Source organism: Ylistrum balloti, unplaced genomic scaffold, assembly GCF_031769215.1.
Source record: "Ylistrum balloti isolate Yb309-2 unplaced genomic scaffold, AGI_CSIRO_Ybal_v1 Utg371130, whole genome shotgun sequence".
Lineage (NCBI taxonomy): Eukaryota > Metazoa > Mollusca > Bivalvia > Pectinida > Pectinidae > Ylistrum > Ylistrum balloti.
The window spans coordinates 514921-535872 of record NW_026782620.1 but is presented as its reverse complement, the minus strand read 5'-3'; the positions used below and the strand labels follow the sequence as shown (position 1 = coordinate 535872).

Below are 20952 nucleotides of genomic sequence, written 5' to 3'. Positions count from 1 at the left end.
CATTTCTGAAGTTTGAAGTCTGGTGTTCTCATAACAACATCAGTACCAATCTTCCGCTGGATGTGTTTTGAGAAATTCTATGTTATTACCAACATTACCAACCTGACGAAAATATTCCTAAATATACTATTAACATGTTTTTGATAACTCAATATAAAGAATCAACATTATAATTTGGACATAATGCTTTTGAACCATTAAATCTATAATGTAAATATTATTGAATAGAAAAAAGGTATGTCTAACTTAATCTAAACAAAAAGTTTCTAAAAAGATTGCACTGGAATTATTTATTATCACAACGACTTAAAGACAGCCCTGTGTTGAAAATAATGGATTTTTGTGAAAGAAATTATCATTTGTTTATATATGTAATGATACTTCTGAGAAAGCATTCTAGTGTGATACTGAAATCTTCATTCGTTCTTTAATGATATCAATGAGTGACAGTCTTAATGCATTATAAAAATGAGTGAAGTGGTGGGAAAATTAGGTTAGGAGAGATTGTGGAGAATCATTCCAACTCAATCAGGTTCTAATATATCTCATTTATATATATATACAACATTAATCAATATTATGCGAAATATATAGATACTTTTATTGTAGCGTTTCGGCAATGGTATTGATATAATTATAACAAACTGTTTAGGTAAGCTTTAATCACACAAACTGAAGACTGGTCAACCTTTGATCATTAACACAACCTTATTATCAAAGTCAAATGTCCTACACTCTGTCTTGTTTAGTGGTTGTTAATAAGCCTTCTTGATATTCATAATATCAAACATTTTCTAAGAATAGAAGCAATTTTTTCGACAGCAGAGTTGTTGAGATCACACTCGTATAGTCCGCCGTCACCACTGAATGCCATATCAAAGATCCCACCTAATTGTCTTATTTCGCTTCCGGTTACACGATGGCTTGTGGGAGTGAGAGATGAGAGGTTTTCTTTGCTGGTATGGTGAAGAACCATTACAAACACGTCTCTGTCAGCTGTTAAACGACAATAATTAACGTTTGGTTTAGCATCATGAGAGTATACATTCATATTTCAGAACTAATTGAAAAAACAATTGCTTATTTAATTCATTATTATCAGTAACTGGATATATCAGATAAATGTCTGTTTTTGTTAACAACTTCTGTTGAGAACCCCAAACAAAACTACTTTTTACCTTTCATCCCCTTCAGAGTGTCTGCGATATTGGTACCAACCCTGGACATGTTCAAACAAAGCACTATTTGTAAGCCGTTAGTAACCTCGGATGGGTTTGAGGAAAACGAAACTGCCAGATTAAGTTTCCTCATGTCCAGTCTCTCTTGTAGGCGCCTTGTCAGTTCTCTTGTTACCATGTCAACAACAGACTTGCCCAATCCACTTCGTTCGCTACGTAGGCCAAGCACTACAAAATCATAATCAGTTAAGAGGTGCAATACATTTAAAGAATATGGACTTCATATACATGTGTAATGCGTTTTTTTTCTATTGTCATTTTTACCAATTTTAGTAGTAACTTGAACATTAACAGGTCATAACACAAGTCTAGTCTACCATGCCAATCAGATAGCTACTAAGTACCTGTAAACAACAAACACAGTCACGACATATAACGCATCATTATGTATGTTGGTCAGTGATGGACGGTGGTCATACTTGAAATCGAAAACGAACAATAGAGTTGTTAAAGATACACATTCTACAAAGTAACATCAGATGAAAAAACAGTCAACGCAGCAGAAATCAATTTACATATAATACTTATAAAACTGTTACATGTATTTAAACACCTAGCACCAAGGTATATTAAACATCTACATACCAACATGTTTTTTCTTTGGGCTGCTCAATGCGTCGAGTTGTTTACTTTTTGTTTCTGAAAAAAATGTATGGATACAAAATGTGCACACATTCTTAACGTTTGAAACATTCATGGTTTTGTTTAAAATTAATTAATATTGCTTATATGGAGCATAGTCAGAATTACGGATGAACCATCTTATCTTCACTCTACATGCATGTAGATATTAAGATTCGAATATTGAGAAGAAGCTCTAATGAGCCATAGCATTATTCGTTTTATCCGAAGGGTCAAGTAGTAAAACTGTAAACACTAATGAAGTAGGTGGTATTTAATCTGCGTAAATTAATGAAGATGTGCACACAAATGTTAATACATGTACAGATGGACAGTCACTGAAACAAAATCTCAGTCCAAACAATATGGTAATCATGTTTAAATTATCCATATTTGATAGTGCTCCAGCTGATACTAATTGACAAACATTAATTAACAGTGGTATACTGAAATCTTACTAACCACTATCGACTTTCAATCTGCAGTTCTCTTCTTGTGTTTTCTCTAGTTCTTTTTTAACATTAGTCAGCTTCACTTTTTCCTCATCGAGGCTTTGTCCGATTTTAGCATTTTGTTGCTGCAAATTTTCCTTCTCTAAATCCAATTTGTAATGACTTTGTTTCAAATTTTGCAGTCTTTCGTTCGTTAAACCTGTCATTAAAAAGTACATGGATGTTTACTTTTAACAATGATTTACCTCAGGTCTGACATTTGAGTAAATGATTCATCATAAAAAATTGTTAAGTGATATTCATAAAATCAACGATACAAACTTCAGATGTGTTATATGTGTCATCATGATATCTGCACACTTCTCTAGCCTGTTGAGTGAAAGCAATGGGTGTTATAATGCTTGTATCCTATGTTGTTCAAGCCGCGTAAACATCAGATCACATATGTAACACGTCGTCCTGTGTAGATATAATGTACCATGCGACTTGCAAATATGTTGCTACAACAACACAACTTATGCCTAGATGTAAAATGCATATCTGTGTTGTAAAGTATCTATTTACAGCCCTCTTAAAACTTTCAGTAACAATAAACTTTCAGCATATTCTAACATACAACATTTTGTTAATTTTGCTTATTTGTAAAGGAACATACTTGAAATGTTTGTTAGTTTTTGGACTTCTCTCTGTGCCTTATCCGATTCTGATTTTGTTCTAGTCATTGCTGCTGTGACGTCAACCAGTTTATTTTGAATGATTTCTTTCTCTTTTTTAATGCTTTCCAGTTGGGAGTCCATTTCACGCTTACTTGCTCGTAATAAAGACAGCTCCTTGTCATGTTTTGCTGTAAAGGTCAACAATTATGATTTGTTTCTGTTATCAGAAAAGTATCTCAAAGTGCTTATGGTAAATAACATTTCTGTACATAGTTGTACAATTATCTCAAACTTTCAAAGCAAAAAATTCCACATCACGCTTGTTAAACAATATTTATCGTGAGTAATAAAATACCTATACTAATAAGGTTCTTGATGGCTCTTATGGCTAGGAATAAAGCAGAAACATCTTTTCTGAATAAACTATAATTATCATAAGTCAGTATATCAGCATAAGTTTGGATCTACTTACAGCAATAGGCTTTCAATTGCATGTTCTCTTTTGTTACTTTGTCAAATTTATTATTTTTTTCTTCCAACCTCACATTCATGGTTTCTTTCATTTTCACATTTTCTAGTTGTAAATCCTTGCATTGTGAATCCAGTTTGTCTTTTTCACTTTGTACAGCTTGAATGATTTGTTCATTTTTTTCTGCCAAAGCAAACAATATTGATATTACTGGGGAGATATGTTTAATTGTAATCTTACCTATACGCTGATACTAAAATCCAAAAATCATTTGATTTTTTTACATTAATGCAAACATGTCTCAAACCATGTTTTGATGAAGGTGATCGTGTAGTCATCTAAGGTTAAGAGGCAGGTTTTATTAAGGAACTTATAAAAAAAACAGGTCACAAAGACATTGCAAAGTCGTTTAATTTCACTTTCAAACATATTGATGACGTCATGTCTTTACATAACAAGACATTTATTGACCACGTTCATCGTATATACCTACCAAAATAGGAAATCAGAAATCTTTCTTTTGTTCGTACTAGCCCTAGTTGTTAATTCTTGTTTCAATTATGATTATTATGTCTACAAGTTGGTATTTATGTGTTTTATATAAAAAGTGAAATTTATTCTTGACTATAATAAGTACCAGATATATTGTTTGGCAGATCACCAATTTTGAATGATACATTTTGAATTGTTATGATTTGATGATTAAACATTTGGTCATTAAAGGATATATATTGTGTAAAAGGAACACAAGTGAGTAGAACCTTTTGATAAAGAATGATTAGATACAATAGAGCCAATATTGAATAAAACTGCGTCAAGCAGTTGTATTAATAATACTTATATATGTCCAAGCACACGGAGCAAACTACAATGTATATGTGGTGGTTTACTTATCACTTAATTATATTGTTGATATTTCCAAAATGCTAGTTAGAGAATTTAAAGGTTTGGAAGTGGCGATGTTTCTAAAAAGCCGTCATGCTAGGAATTTTCATATGGTGAGATATCGTTATAAAGTTGACTGCTGGCGGAGGTATGGCAGATATAAAGAATTCCTCGATAGTATGGATTATAAATTTCCTGTATTCTGTAAAGAAACAAAGTATCCAGAAAATCTACCGTTTAATAAGAAAGTTCCTAAGAGTGGTGCAGTGTGGACACATAGATGTCAAATTCTATCTCTATACGTTCAAAGCATAACACATGTTATATAATGTTATACTGATGTGATGTTCTGGTTCTTGGAATTGTGCTCCAACATAATACAAAAGTGCATAAATTTAGCTTACGTTGGTTCTCCTTCATTTTCCGATTTTCATCCCGTATATTTTCCATTGCGGATTTGCTTTCCATCATCTCTGCTTTGACTTTATCCAGTTGACTTAGATAATTATGTTTTTCTTGCTCATTACGCTTCAGATGAGAATCCGCTTCACTAACCTTTGCTTTCAAGGACTGTAGCTCGCCATCACACTTAACTGTCAATATAAATATCATTTTATCATTATTATATTATTAAAATATTGATTCAAATAATTCCTGAAAGCTTAATAAAGGTGACCTGCAAGAATTTTTAAATTTTCAGAGATAGAACTCTCTTGTTGGAGAATATTAGCTTATTATTCAATGATATCACCAGAAGTACTATGAAAGCAAAATTAGTTGTACAACACATTACTTTTCTCTTCTAATGACTCTTTCAATTCTGATTCTTTCTGCGCCATTTCTGCTTTTACTTTGTCCAGTTTCTTTAGAAGATACTGTTTGTCTTGGTGAACGCTTTTCATATTTGCAACCAGTTCACTGTTTGCTTCTCTCAAGGTCCGGATCTCCTCATCACGTGTACCTGCTGTTAAAACGGTATTTCAAATTACTAAGCAGTTACTTCGGAGTCATCTGTGAACATATTGCTAATTCTATTCGAATGTAAACATTGTTAAAGGTTAAAGAATGGTAGGTTCTGGTGTATTCAAACAGAAGAAAGGAAATATTATTTATAGCAATGCAGAATGATAAAGGCTGAAATAAATTGATATAAAAAATAACGACGACTTTAATAAAATATTTGCTCAAACTGCTATGGATGACAGTTTTAGAGTTATCAGTGTGCAATTACAATAAATTGTCTAAATAAAGTGGTGTTATCCTACTGTATACGTCTTTATAAACTCTTTCTTTATCGTGACAAGTGTAATAATTCATAACATCTTAGCACTATAACCATGTTTATCTTTTATCTTTTGATTTCCAACTGCTTTGGATCATTCCTACAACATTGATCAAAACAGACTATAACTTTTTTTCATTAAGTTGTTGATAACGAAAAAATGATTGATATTAACAGTCTGATTTAAATACACATTACAGGTACAGTGAATGGCATGTTCTGGAATCAACTAAATATGAGGAATTTAGATCATTGCTTCAACGTCATCACTAAAAATAGACAAAAGTAAAATTGATTTTCTCTTGTGATGACTCTTTCAATTCTGATTTCGTATGTTCCATTTCCTCTAAGGTTTTTCGTCCCCTTCATCTTAAATACTTCAACAACAAAACTGATATTGTGAAGATGAATGTATAGTATGGACTTTTGTTTTATTCTGTTTTATCTGTTACACCCTCGGTCTAATCAATATTCTTGAAGATCATCAAGTTGATGTTACCATCTGTACTTGATATGATGTGTCGTAACATGATACTTAAATGTTACTTTGTTGTGTAGATCAAACACGAAATATGATGGTAAAACCAGCAAGATGCTGGCTTTCAATCTAAGATATTGTTTTCGTAAGGACCGACAAGGTATTTGAGTGGTGAATTATGAAATGTTACCTTTAAATATTTTTTAGAATGTTTATAATTACAAATTTATTTCCATAATTTTATTGTGCTAATTAGTATTGCCTCTCACTAGTTTGTTTCTAAACTACAATACTACAATTATCTTAAGATGCCAAAACAACATTTTCCCACACCTTTGTACAGTTCATGACAAGTTCTAAATTCGACCAAGTATGGAGAATATTAGCTTATTATTCAATGATATCACCAGAAGTACTATGAAGCAAAATTAGTTGTACAACACATTACTTTTCTCTTCTAATGACTCTTTCAATTCTGATTCTTTCTGCGCCATTTCTGCTTTTACTTTGTCCAGTTCCTTTAGAATATTATGTTTGTCTTGGTGAATGCTTTTCATGTTTGCAACCAGTTCTCTGTTTGCTTCTTTCAAGGTCTGCATCTCCTCATCACGTGTACCTGTTATTAAAACGGTATTTCAAATTACTAAGCAGTTACTTCTTAGTCATCTGTAAACATATTGCTAATTCCATTTGCATGTAAACATTGTTAAAGGTTAAAGAATGGTAGGTTCTGGTGTATTCAAACAGAAGAAAGGAAGCATTTTTATAGCAATGCAGAATAATAAAGGCTGAAATAAATTGATATAAAAAAGAACGACGACTTGAATAAAATATTTGCTCAAACTGCTATGGATGACAGTTTTAGAGTTATCAGTGTGCAATTACAATAAATTGTCTGAATAAAGTGGTATTAGCCTACTGTATACGTCTTTATAAACTCTTTCTTTATCGGGACAAGTGTAATAATTCATAACATCTTGGCACTATAACCATGTTTATCTTTTATCTTTTGATTTCCAACTGCTTTGGATCATTCCTACAACATTGATCAAAACAGACTCTAACTCTTTTTTACATTAAGTTGTTTATAATGAAAAAATGATTTATATGAATAGTCTGATTTAAATACACATTACAGGTACAGTGAATTGCATGTTCTGGAATCAACTAAATATGAGAAATTTAGATCATTGCTTCAACGTCATCACTAAAAATAGACAAAAGTAAAATTGATTTTCTCTTGTGATGACTCTTTCAATTCTGATTTCGTATGTTCCATTTCCGCTATGGTTTTTTGTCCCCTTCACCTTAAATACTTCAACAACAAAACTGATATTGTGAAGATGAATGTATAGTATGGACTTTTGTTTTATTCTGTTTTATCTGTTACACCGTCGGTCTAATCAATATTCTTGAAGATCATCAAGTTGATGTTACCATCTGTACTTGATATGATGTGTCGTAACATGATACTTAAATGTTACTTTGTTGTGTAGATCAAACACGAAATATGATGGTAAAACCAGCAAGATGCTGGCTTTCAATCAAAGATATTGTTTTCGTAAGGACCGACAAGGTATTTGAGTGGTGAATTATGAAATGTTACCTTTAATTATTTTATATATTTTTAAATATTTTTTAGAATGTTTATAATTTCAAATTTATTTCCATAATTTTATTGTGCTAATTAGTATTGCCTCTCACTAGTTTGTTTCTAAACTACAATACTACAATTATCTTAAGATGCCAAAACAACATTTTCCCACACCTTTGTACAGTTCATGACAAGTTCTAAATTCGACCAAGTATGGAGAATATTAGCTTATTATTCAATGATATCACCAGAAGTACTATGAAGCAAAATTAGTTGTACAACACATTACTTTTCTCTTCTAATGACTCTTTCAATTCTGATTCTTTCTGCGCCATTTCTGCTTTTACTTTGTCCAGTTCCTTTAGAATATTATGTTTGTCTAGGTGAATGCTTTTCATGTTTGCAACCAGTTCTCTGTTTGCTTCTTTCAAGGTCTGCATCTCCTCATCACGTGTACCTGTTATTAAAACGGTATTTCAAATTACTAAGCAGTTACTTCTTAGTCATCTGTAAACATATTGCTAATTCCATTTGCATGTAAACATTGTTAAAGGTTAAAGAATGGTAGGTTCTGGTGTATTCAAACAGAAGAAAGGAAGCATTTTTATAGCAATGCAGAATAATAAAGGCTGAAATAAATTGATATAAAAAAGAACGACGACTTGAATAAAATATTTGCTCAAACTGCTATGGATGACAGTTTTAGAGTTATCAGTGTGCAATTACAATAAATTGTCTGAATAAAGTGGTGTTAGCCTACTGTATACGTCTTTATAAACTCTTTCTTTATCGTGACAAGTGTAATAATTCATAACATCTTGGCACTATAACCATGTTTATCTTTTATCTTTTGATTTCCAACTGCTTTGGATCATTCCTACAACATTGATCAAAACAGACTCTAACTCTTTTTTACATTAAGTTGTTTATAATGAAAAAATGATTTATATGAATAGTCTGATTTAAATACACATTACAGGTACAGTGAATTGCATGTTCTGGAATCAACTAAATATGAGAAATTTAGATCATTGCTTCAACGTCATCACTAAAAATAGACAAAAGTAAAATTGATTTTCTCTTGTGATGACTCTTTCAATTCTGATTTCGTATGTTCCATTTCCTCAATGGTTTTTTGTCCCCTTCACCTTAAATACTTCAACAACAAAACTGATATTGTGAAGATGAATGTATAGTATGGACTTTTGTTTTATTCTGTTTTATCTGTTACACCCTCGGTCTAATCAATATTCTTGAAGATCATCAAGTTGATGTTACCATCTGTACTTGATATGATGTGTCGTAACATGATACTTAAATGTTACTTTGTTGTGTAGATCAAACACGAAATATGATGGTAAAACCAGCAAGATGCTGGCTTTCAATCAAAGATATTGTTTTCGTAAGGACCGACAAGGTATTTGAGTGGTGAATTATGAAATGTTACCTTTAATTATTTTATATATTTTTAAATATTTTTTAGAATGTTTATAATTTCAAATTTATTTCCATAATTTTATTGTGCTAATTAGTATTGCCTCTCACTAGTTTGTTTCTAAACTACAATACTACAATTATCTTAAGATGCCAAAACAACATTTTCCCACACCTTTGTACAGTTCATGACAAGTTCTAAATTCGACCAAGTATGGAGAATATTAGCTTATTATTCAATGATATCACCAGAAGTACTATGAAGCAAAATTAGTTGTACAACACATTACTTTTCTCTTCTAATGACTCTTTCAATTCTGATTCTTTCTGCGCCATTTCTGCTTTTACTTTGTCCAGTTCCTTTAGAATATTATGTTTGTCTAGGTGAATGCTTTTCATGTTTGCAACCAGTTCTCTGTTTGCTTCTTTCAAGGTCTGCATCTCCTCATCACGTGTACCTGTTATTAAAACGGTATTTCAAATTACTAAGCAGTTACTTCTTAGTCATCTGTAAACATATTGCTAATTCCATTTGCATGTAAACATTGTTAAAGGTTAAAGAATGGTAGGTTCTGGTGTATTCAAACAGAAGAAAGGAAGCATTTTTATAGCAATGCAGAATAATAAAGGCTGAAATAAATTGATATAAAAAAGAACGACGACTTTAATAAAATATTTGCTCAAACTGCTATGGATGACAGTTTTAGAGTTATCAGTGTGCAATTACAATAAATTGTCTGAATAAAGTGGTATTAGCCTACTGTATACGTCTTTATAAACTCTTCCTTTATCGGGACAAGTGTAATAATTCATAACATCTTGGCACTATAACCATGTTTATCTTTTATCTTTTGATTTCCAACTGCTTTGGATCATTCCTACAACATTGATCAAAACAGACTCTAACTCTTTTTTACATTAAGTTGTTTATAATGAAAAAATGATTTATATGAATAGTCTGATTTAAATACACATTACAGGTACAGTGAATTGCATGTTCTGGAATCAACTAAATATGAGAAATTTAGATCATTGCTTCAACGTCATCACTAAAAATAGACAAAAGTAAAATTGATTTTCTCTTGTGATGACTCTTTCAATTCTGATTTCGTATGTTCCATTTCCGCTATGGTTTTTTGTCCCCTTCACCTTAAATACTTCAACAACAAAACTGATATTGTGAAGATGAATGTATAGTATGGACTTTTGTTTTATTCTGTTTTATCTGTTACACCCTCGGTCTAATCAATATTCTTGAAGATCATCAAGTTGATGTTACCATCTGTACTTGATATGATGTGTCGTAACATGATACTTAAATGTTACTTTGTTGTGTAGATCAAACACGAAATATGATGGTAAAACCAGCAAGATGCTGGCTTTCAATCAAAGATATTGTTTTCGTAAGGACCGACAAGGTATTTGAGTGGTGAATTATGAAATGTTACCTTTAATTATTTTATATATTTTTAAATATTTTTTAGAATGTTTATAATTTCAAATTTATTTCCATAATTTTATTGTGCTAATTAGTATTGCCTCTCACTAGTTTGTTTCTAAACTACAATACTACAATTATCTTAAGATGCCAAAACAACATTTTCCCACACCTTTGTACAGTTCATGACAAGTTCTAAATTCGACCAAGTATGGAGAATATTAGCTTATTATTCAATGATATCACCAGAAGTACTATGAAGCAAAATTAGTTGTACAACACATTACTTTTCTCTTCTAATGACTCTTTCAATTCTGATTCTTTCTGCGCCATTTCTGCTTTTACTTTGTCCAGTTCCTTTAGAATATTATGTTTGTCTAGGTGAATGCTTTTCATGTTTGCAACCAGTTCTCTGTTTGCTTCTTTCAAGGTCTGCATCTCCTCATCACGTGTACCTGTTATTAAAACGGTATTTCAAATTACTAAGCAGTTACTTCTTAGTCATCTGTAAACATATTGCTAATTCCATTTGCATGTAAACATTGGTAAAGGTTAAAGAATGGTAGGTTCTGGTGTATTCAAACAGAAGAAAGGAAGCATTTTTGTTATAGCAATGCAGAATAATCAAGGCTGAAATAAATTGATATAAAAAAGAACGACGACTTAAATAAAATATTTGCTCAAACTGTAACGGATAACAGTTTTAGAGTTATCAGTGTGCAATTTCAGTAAATTGTCTGAATAAAGTGGTATTAGCCTACTGTATAGTCTTTATAAACTCTTTCTTTATCGTGACAAGTGTAATAATTTGTAAAATCTTAGTACTATAACCATGTTTATCTTTATTTTTAATCATTTGATTTCCAACTGCCTTGGATCATTCCTACAACATTGATCAAAACTTTTTTACATTAAGTTGCTTATAATGAAAAAATGATTGATATTAATCTGTTTCAGATGCTGTGATCAGACAGTTTATAGTCCTCCATATGAAGATTGTGATTCCCTTCCTGTTGTGGGTAAAAGGGAATTTTTCAATTATATTTAAAGCCTCAATCTGTAGTCATAAGTCTTATTGAGCAGAAAGTATCGTTTTAACCTTAACATTCGGTTTGTCAGAACTCAACCCAATGTTCATTATGCGACCCTCAATTTGCAATATACATGCGTTACTTAAGCAAACGTAGCATATTTTGTAAACAATTATCAGGTAGTAGCATAACATAACAGAAAATATGAAGTGCCGTCATTTGAGATTATAATCACAAGAAGAAATGTCATTGAATTCGTCTCAACAATGTAAAATATCTATTTGTTGATTTCAAATAAATGCAAAATACTTTCGTATTTTTTTTGTATTCAGTACATTGTTCGTCAAACATGTAATTCAAGAAAGTTTACTTTGGTCTTCTTTCAGCTTTGTTTTTTCTCTCTCTAAGTTCTCTAATTCAACCGTTGCCTTAGTCAGCTTCGCTTTAAGCTCCTCCACGTCATCTCGGTCGCAGTTTTTCTCTCTTAGCATACACTCTTTACCGGAGTCGAGTGGACATTCTGGAGATTCCGCAGATTTATGTTCACTATCATGACTTCCTGTCAATGTAAGTATTAAATGTTGCTTTGAATATCTTTAATGGATAGAACCATTTTTTGGAGAATTTTTGGCTTGTCCTGTATCATTTCATCGATTGAAATTTTGAAATCGTAAATCATTTCCTTTTGGTTTGATGATAAATGAAAAAAAAAAATATCATCTAAGCAAAACGGGGGAAAAGACAAAAAGAGAAAGAAACACACAGAATCAACCTGTTTTTCATATTTTGCTCTCATTTCGCATATTTTGAGTTTGAATTAAGATTCTTTTGACACTGGTATATCTGACGAGACTCTAAACAAAATAACTTTGAAGCCTTAAAGGTCATCGTTGTTTCAGAAAAGAAACTATTTGAACCTATTTGAAAATAAATATTCATAAATCGGATCAATAAGTTTATGAAGTCTCCAAGCTACTTCCCTCAGACCACTAGAAGCAATGTTAGCTGGATCCACTTGACGTGTCCGTGTATTTGGGAGGAAGCAAATATAGTGAACATGTTTGACACCTAATGCTTTCTGTAAAGTATCAACTGGATTTTCCAAAAGTGATGGTATTTATTTAATGCCGCTGTCTGTAGCTAAGATTGCGTCTAAATCAATGAACAAAAGAGTCATAACGCTAGTGCTACACTATTTTTTTAATCTAGGGCTTTAAACAGTTAACACGGTCTTTTCAGGAAGCCTTTGACCAGCTTAATTGAGTTATGTGCAAGTTTTCACTATAACAAATAAAGTTTATTAAGATAAAACATAGTCCTCTTTTGCTTTTTGCTCCGCTTTAAGTGATTCTTGTAGGTTCTTATTCTGATTTGAGCTTTGCTGGATGAATTATTACGACCTAAAAGATTGTTTTTGTCTACTGTGGCCACCATTTACTTACCAAGAGCTGTTTGTAACGTTTCGTTTCTTTCTTGTTCAATTTGAAGTTTTATTTTCAATTCATTTCTTTCCGTTTGGAGCAATTTGATCTGTTCAGAAAGGGCTGTCTCTGTCTTGAATGGACCAGTATCTTGCTCCATGTGACGAGTTTCTAAACAAACCACATTGTTTACAAGTCTTCAAATACATGGAATTTATATGAATATGATCAAACCAATAACACTTACTTCAACGAATTCAAAGTTTCCCAAATAAATACAAATATTGGTTACTATTACTCATTATTATCATAGTGACGTTTTGGTTACATATGCATTAGGTTAAGTGACACAGGTATGGAACAGCATCAACATCGACACTGCATTTCGCAAAATGCAAACTCTATTATCGACACTGCATTCGCAAAATGCAAACTCTAAATGGTATAAATGTCAAAATTAGAAATAAAAAAAATATCAAATGAGATTGATTTTTTGTCATTATTATTATAATCATTTATGAAAATAAAGCCAGGGCCAACGACCACGTATTTCCGTAGTTCAATGAACCAAGAAATTATTGATCCAATATGATTCTATTGTTAATTCGCACTTGGATGTTTTAATTAGCATATTAAAGGTATCAATGTTTATCAACATTACATGAATTCCAATTACACATTTCCAACAATGTATAGATATGCGAAATGTCATGACATTGGTTAATAAAAACCAAAGAACAAAGTGGTCATCAATGTTAATCAATATAAATAACCTTCAGATTGCACATATTCCTACGCGACATAATTCTGCAATGACCAATATAAAGGTCCCCTTACCTTGCAGGTCAGTAGGACATCAATACCAATTGGTATTATATAAATTCCTTTTGCGCATCTTTGAAAAATTTTAGATTATTTGAAAGGTAAACAAAAATAGGTCACCTGAGACCGAAGATCTAATGAGTCGCCTATTTCGATCAATATTTGATAATACTGATCAAACATCTTGTTGAATTATACAATTGCTAATTTATCAGTCTCACGTTTCACGCAAAACTGGTTAAACTGAGTTTGTCTACTTGAGCGGAATCGGCTAGATGACTAAAATTTTCCATGGTGTACCTTCGTGGTTAATTCTGACTTAATGCATACACACAACTTTAATAACATAAACATATCAACAGATTTACCCTCGATGTAGTCTCAAATCACCAATTATGTTTTTAGTATAACAGCTGAACAGAGAAATAGACGTACTCGGTAATAAGATGTCCTTTGAAAACAACCAATCATAGTAATTAGTTCAGATTATATCTACCTCTTCCCGGCAAAATGTTGAAATAAAAAGAAACAAATACTACTAATTCTCTCTCCAGTGATTTTGTCCACGAACAGAAATTAATGTAAGTTTTATCATTCATTTATTCATGACTTTTGTTGGTCGTATTATATATGTGATGAATATATGATGAACACTTTCAAAGTTTTATCAATATCTTTAAATAACATTATAAAAGATGGTGAAACTGGCGGTCACTTCAAGAAATATCACCTTCGCGGGTTACTAAATCCCCCCATTCACATGAAAACAGGTCAATAATTGTATATTATTTTAACTAGTTAAACTTGTGCAATGTGATAATAAGGAAATTAGGGGGTCAGTGACAAAAACTACTTACCGATATTTCCTTGTACTGTTTCGTTTGATATCAGTCCCTCGCTTTCTGACGTTTTCTCTAGTCCCTGCTCAAATACGATTTCGGCCTTCTTGGTGAGATCAAAATCTTGCTCTTCGTCATGTTTGTCTAACCAAAGCAAATGGCAATATTTGATAATTATCAATATTGTCGAGCACTAAATATTACTCATGGATTACTTGAACTCTAAGAGTTAAAAGGATCATAAGACTTTACCAAATGAACCGGACTCCACTTATTACCTATGTAGCGAGATATTTGTCAATACTCGGAATAGAAACTATGTGTTCAGGAATCATGTGCTAAAGAATGATCACTGCATCGAGAACGTCAACCCCTTACCAATCACCTTATTATGAATAGGGCGAGATAATTTACATACAATACTCGAAATACTCTATATTATTGTGGAATATTTTCAATACATGGATCAGGTAAAGATAGTTATATGTGTACGTTAAAGTACTAATTTTCAGCGTTTCACATAATTGTACATTTTACGTTGTCGCTGAATAGGGCAGTAAACTGCCAGTAAAAATGCGCTTTTTTCAGGGGACTACATTGGTATGTAAACCATAGTTATCAGCTATCTGTGCGGTTAATGATGTAATTTGAACGATTAATTTAACAAATGTTCCATTCAATCGTTAAGTCGCTGGGTTTTAGTAAATTAAAAAAAAAAAACCAAAATTATTACTCAGCTGAAACAAAGGATATCGTACATGTAATTCTTAAATGTGACCATCTACCATCGAAAAATGCAGAACGAATGGATGCAATTGTATAAACAAATGCGTTACACAGAGAAATCTACTCACCGAGAGTTACTACTTCGAATGAATGAGGACTTGTGGTCCGCACACTATCATGGGCGTCTGTGGCTTTCTCGATCTGACCTTTTTCTTGTTCTTCGAGGTTTTCCTCTAAAATGAATAATCCAACAAGACAAAATTAGGGTGGAAATCCTGTCTTCAAAATATTGTGCATTTCTTTTCAACAGATAAATAGAACACATATCGTGCATTTGTATCACTTCGAATAAGTTTTTAAAATTGTTTGTTTTCTTGACATTTAAATCCCTTTTCCTTTCTGATATTGATACATATTTATTGTCTGCAATGAAGATATTTGCATGTGACCAAAAACAAAACAAAAAACTGGTAATAAATAAGCACATTTCCTTCTTTTTGTGTTGAATCATCACACCGATATATTTTTAGATATTGAGAGTAAAAAACGTTTTCATCGTGTCAGTATCGAATATCGCTAAAACGGCCGTGTATGACGCATGTGTACGTATAAAATGGCGAGAGATGCTGCATTCTTTTCTTTTTATATGTGTGAGTAGCAAGAGATGTTTTATCTTTTCTTTTCACATGTGTGAGTTTGAAATCGCGAGGGACTGTGGAATGCTAATGAAAAGTTTGGTTAGTTCCCTATGTATAACGATATACAATGTATAGTTTCCAATTACAAACATGCCTTCTCTTTTGACCTTGTTTTAGTTTCTTCTGAACTCTTCCTGTTAAGAAATACCTGCCTCCAATAATATTTTCAGAGATCAAAGATAAAACCTATCTGGGGCGGTTCAATGTACAAATTGCTTAAGTTCGCCTTTGTTGAACGAAATTCCTCAAAATGAATGAGAAAAGGATTTGAGAAAATTACGAAGAACTGGTACTGATAGTACGATTATTTAAACATGACATAAAATTTGCGTTTGAGTCCCATTTTATAAACATTATGTAATCATATACACTCTTTCTTGTAGGTTGATGTATCTGAATTAGTGTAGTATTATATTGCCTTACTGCTGACAGATTGGAAATCCATTTCTGTCGTTTGGAGTGATTTATTCTGGCTAACAAGGTTTCTTCCTTCATCCGTCTCACTCTCCCCGACGGTTTGTGTATTATCCTCTGACGGGACTGCATAATCATCACACCGAGATTGTGCATGTTTGTTTCTGTCATTCTCCCCCAGGATGTTCATCATTTGATTAAGAAACTGTAAACTGCCCTCAGATAACTGTGATACCGTATACTGATAATCTGTCTGACATCCTACATCAGAAAATAAATTCAGTGGTAGATTCAAGATTTTGGATGATTTACGTCTGCAGTCATTACATTCAACGTTATAGACGTCACGTTTTATCTTGTGGAAGTCTCTGTATCCATTTGCAAGGTCATGGCTACTTCTTTGTATTTGTGCGAGGTTCTTGAGTATCATCTGTTTGTAATCCTGAAATGGATTGAACATGTATATATATTGTATTACAACTTTGTACAAAACCACACAACTGGTCTCTATTCTTCAATAATGAAAAAGATTAGAATATTTTATACCATTATTTGCCTGATGTGTCAAGCCATTCGGCCATGCAATAACCCAATTTTGTTGTCATAAAAATTGATGACGTCACATGAATGTATCAGCAAAGGAAAATGTACAGTCCTCGTCGAAACTAATCTGATTTATTTGGATTATAAATTATGAGAGCTTTTGCTTTTTTTTTTTTTTTATTTGAAAAGAAATAAAGGTTATTTTATAGATAGAAGCTTAAATGCGATATATGTAACACCAAACGGTAATATGTAATTAATAAAACTCCTTAAATTATTTAAAAATCACTCGCCTAGACTTTATACAGGTGTACTGCCGTTTAGAGCTCACATTCGATGTGAGAAGACTTTAGTGTGACAGTCTAGAAGGCGTAGTTGGAAAATCAAAATAAGACGTAACAACAGACGTGTTACGTTGAGTCACTGTTACTTAAGACTCGGTTATTAAGTCCGCAGTCTGTACACACATTTGTCAACATTATATCTTAATTTGAAGGTATACATATCACAAAAATCTGTATTTCAGCTCAGATGTTATACAATCTGTGTAAATGCCTTGTAGCAACACATAAAACTCCATGTTAAAATGTAATGTTTAATACGGTGTATTAATACACTTACTTGACACCGCTCCTCTATATTCTTCGTTGGAGTTTCTTCCACGGTTTCCATATCTGAATCAGTAATTGATATAAAATATTAATAATAACATCAATACTACATGTCGTCTTTAAAGATGAGCAAATCTACAGAGTGTTTGTTCGATTTGTTCATTTCATAAAAATGTAATGAACTACTCATAAGCTGAAACTTTTGTGTTTGATATAGATAAAAAATTTAATCTATGTTACTACTTCTCATATTAAACTGTTCTTGCTGTTACATCATACATCTTTGTAGATCTACATAAATTAATACTAACGCACACTCCACCCTTCGACAGAGAGGTATTATCGGTAGGCCCGATAAGCATCTTCCTTTTCCTTCTGAATTTGACGTATAAAACTGGTTCTTGTTTAGATTTGGGTTGCAAATTTTCATTTATATTAATAAAGTTTACGCAATCATTTAACATAACCAATTTACATTTGAAATACAGCTACCGTCGTCCTGACATTTGAAGTGATAAATATGAAGTTGATCAAACTTATAAAACATATGATCGATATACATTAAAAATCAAGTTTCAAATCAAATCGTTCCAACACAGATTTAATTATGGAAGTTGTTCCGTTTGGGTATAGTGACCAGAGATATGGCAGTCTTCATTCACTATGTCATGACCTATATACATCTGGTTATCAATATTGCTATATATATTTATTTTATTTAATATGCCAATATGTATCACTACTTCACATTCCATACATGTGTTCATAGCAGAGTAACACATTAGTCCTGCATTGTATATTATCCCACCTCTGTCTTACAGAAGATATAGGTATCTTATACAGATCTCCCACATTATAAATTAATCCACATGGGTGCACTAACACACTAAATACGTAACGTTATTCGAACACATTCGACGAATAGACAATATTTGATGATGAAAAAATGGTAGAACTGAAGCTATACAGGGCTGTGTGATTTAGTTACACAGGGCAGTGTGATTTTAGATATATTCTAATATTTTCGGACGTAATAAATATATCCATATCGATCTGTTTGCCACTGTCGGTTTTCTAATCGCTGGACAGTGTCGGTTTTCCTAGTGTACTTTCACTTTGACACTAGGATGGTGAATTTTACCGCCTATATACTGACCAGCTAAAACAGGTGTTCTGCACGTTGTTACAATTTCCGGTATTGTGAGCTATCAACATTACTATTATTGCTATAAAGATGTAATTACCTGGTGGTCGGTCCGATACGCTCATCTGTATGAAGAGTCAATGATTTATCAATGATGTGTAGTACGATGTGTCTAACTGTAAAAAGAAAGTAGAAAAACCTACTTTCGTTTTCGTTTTGATTTACGTGTATTATTTCGGTTAATCTTTAAATAGCTGGTATGAAAAATCTCTTTGTTACCGGAAATAAAGTTCAATTTTCTCCCAAACATCGTATGATTACGTGACAAGGTCGTTTGAAAATAATAACTTTATGACTACATAAAGCAATTGCGCAGTCATTTAAGTTTTAGTGATAACACGAAAATAACATTCAATATTACAAGAATTTTGACATGTCTAAGACATAAACTCTACTTGCTTAAGAGGTCTAGTAAGGATTTTTACGATAACAATTTGACAAGCATGAATTATTACCTTTGTCGAGCTATATACAGCGTGGCTAGTGAAATGAAAGTTGAAACGCTATCGGGTTTTTGGCATTTACCACACTATATAACTGCAGTACACATTGAAACGTTAACACCCGCTTGTCTATCACTTACAAAAACTCTAACCTTTGGTGGATTGACCTAATCGGACGATTCCATGTGTGATAATGAAATACAAGCAGTTTAAAGCATACTTCGGGTACAACCGAGAACGTTACCACAAGGTGTCAAGTCCTTGTTTGTTACATCCAATAATAATATCATTATCTTTTTTTCAGACCTTTTTTTATTACTTTTGATGAATATTCTTTGGTTTTTCTGTTAACGTCGCCTGTTTACTTGTAAAGAATTTTTAAAAGGGATAAATCTGATAACTGAGTAAATCCTTAATATTTGATTAATTGAAAATGCACTGTTGTGTTATAAAAAATTGGATATTCCAAGTATGTATTCAGCTTTATCAGAGGATAGTTAATGAGAGAGACCATATATCGATGCCTAGTATTGTTATTGTGAAAACTTCTGCCGATTTTGATATCTTTGATACTTTCAGTAGTATTTTACATTTAATTGATAAAGACTCCAAAATGTAAAAAAAAAAATATAGTTGTTAGGGATTTTGGACAGATATACGGGGTGGTATGACTGTCAGGAATATCGTATTTCCTGAAACTGGTCTGCCAAAATTTAATATAACTGATCACATCCCGAGCAGGAAGGGAGATAATGTCTCCATTCACGAAAGGTCAAACATTTTGGTGTTATTAGAAATATGGGAAATAAGCGATTATATTTTGAAGAAGATATTTCATTTATCTTATATTTGCCTCTATTTTGAAAGTTGCCCTATGTCGCTGGGATGTTCCTTGAGCCTGTTAATCTACTTTGTGACTTTTACTTTAAACAACGACTAGGTATGAACACAAGAAGGTCTTGAATTAATAGAATATTGCAGTCTGAAACAAACCATACCCAGGAATACTTGCTATTACATGTACCTTTAATATTGTACACATTCCATTCGTCTATTTCTCCTTAAATACTCCTCGATGCTCATATAGTGTACATTTTATTGACATAAAGCACAAAAAGACTTCAATCTGTTTATGATATATGTATTTATTTACCGGTTATATGAGCTGAAATTAAGCACCACAAAAATAAGACGACACAATGTCGTCATTCTGAAAAGTATGATCTGTTCACTTCGAGAAAAATAGCATAATTAAACCGGATTAATTGGACGAAGGATTTTTTTTCAATTTTGATAAAAAGATAAACATAATTTCATCACACACAAAAATATATTCAAATACCGTTTTGACAAAAGCGGAATTGGTAATTACTGAGCAACTGTTTAAATTGCCCTTCACGGCTGAGGGATTACCTAGCTGTCTACACACCAAAATATTCATGTAGGCCAAAAAATTATTAATTTGTGTATATAGCTGTTCATGCAATTAGAGTTAGAATCGTTACAGATAAACTACAAACATGAACCGAGAATATAAAGCGTGGACGACACTATTGTTTCAGTTCAACCTCTTACGGGTAATATTTGTCAGTGTGACCATTCACATTTTTTTAACAGTTTAGACTTACTTATATGCATCGTATCATGATGCTT

General features: G+C 32.2%; 1 protein-coding gene across 1 annotated transcript; it reads right to left on the bottom strand.

Annotated features, from left to right (window-relative positions):
* Nucleotides 1–775: 775 nt before the first annotated feature.
* On the bottom strand, nt 776–17713 carry LOC132560923 (myosin-J heavy chain-like). The gene is made up of 18 exons (XM_060225628.1): nt 17663–17713; nt 16508–16940; nt 15515–15619; nt 14679–14804; nt 13021–13170; nt 11949–12137; nt 10835–11002; nt 9400–9567; nt 7965–8132; nt 6530–6697; nt 5115–5282; nt 4726–4914; nt 3440–3619; nt 2967–3155; nt 2322–2510; nt 1824–1877; nt 1179–1406; nt 776–996 (listed from the first exon to the last, which is right to left on the bottom strand). The coding sequence occupies exons 1-18, from the start codon at nt 17711–17713 to the stop codon at nt 776–778; spliced, it is 3144 nt and encodes a 1047-aa protein (XP_060081611.1).
* Between the last annotated feature and the right edge of the window lie 3239 nt (nt 17714–20952).

Bases quoted from the DNA above. Each gene is read 5' to 3' on its own strand.
- LOC132560923 (XM_060225628.1), bottom strand. From the start codon at position 17,713: ATGGAAACCGTGGAAGAAACTCCAACGAAGAATATAGAGGAGCGGTGT. The intron at 8,133-9,399 runs GTAATGTGTTGT...TTTTAATAACAG, and splicing joins AGAGTCATTAGAAGAGAAAA to GTACACGTGATGAGGAGATG. The intron at 997-1,178 runs GTAAAAAGTAGT...GTCGTTTAACAG, and splicing joins CACTCTGAAGGGGATGAAAG to CTGACAGAGACGTGTTTGTA.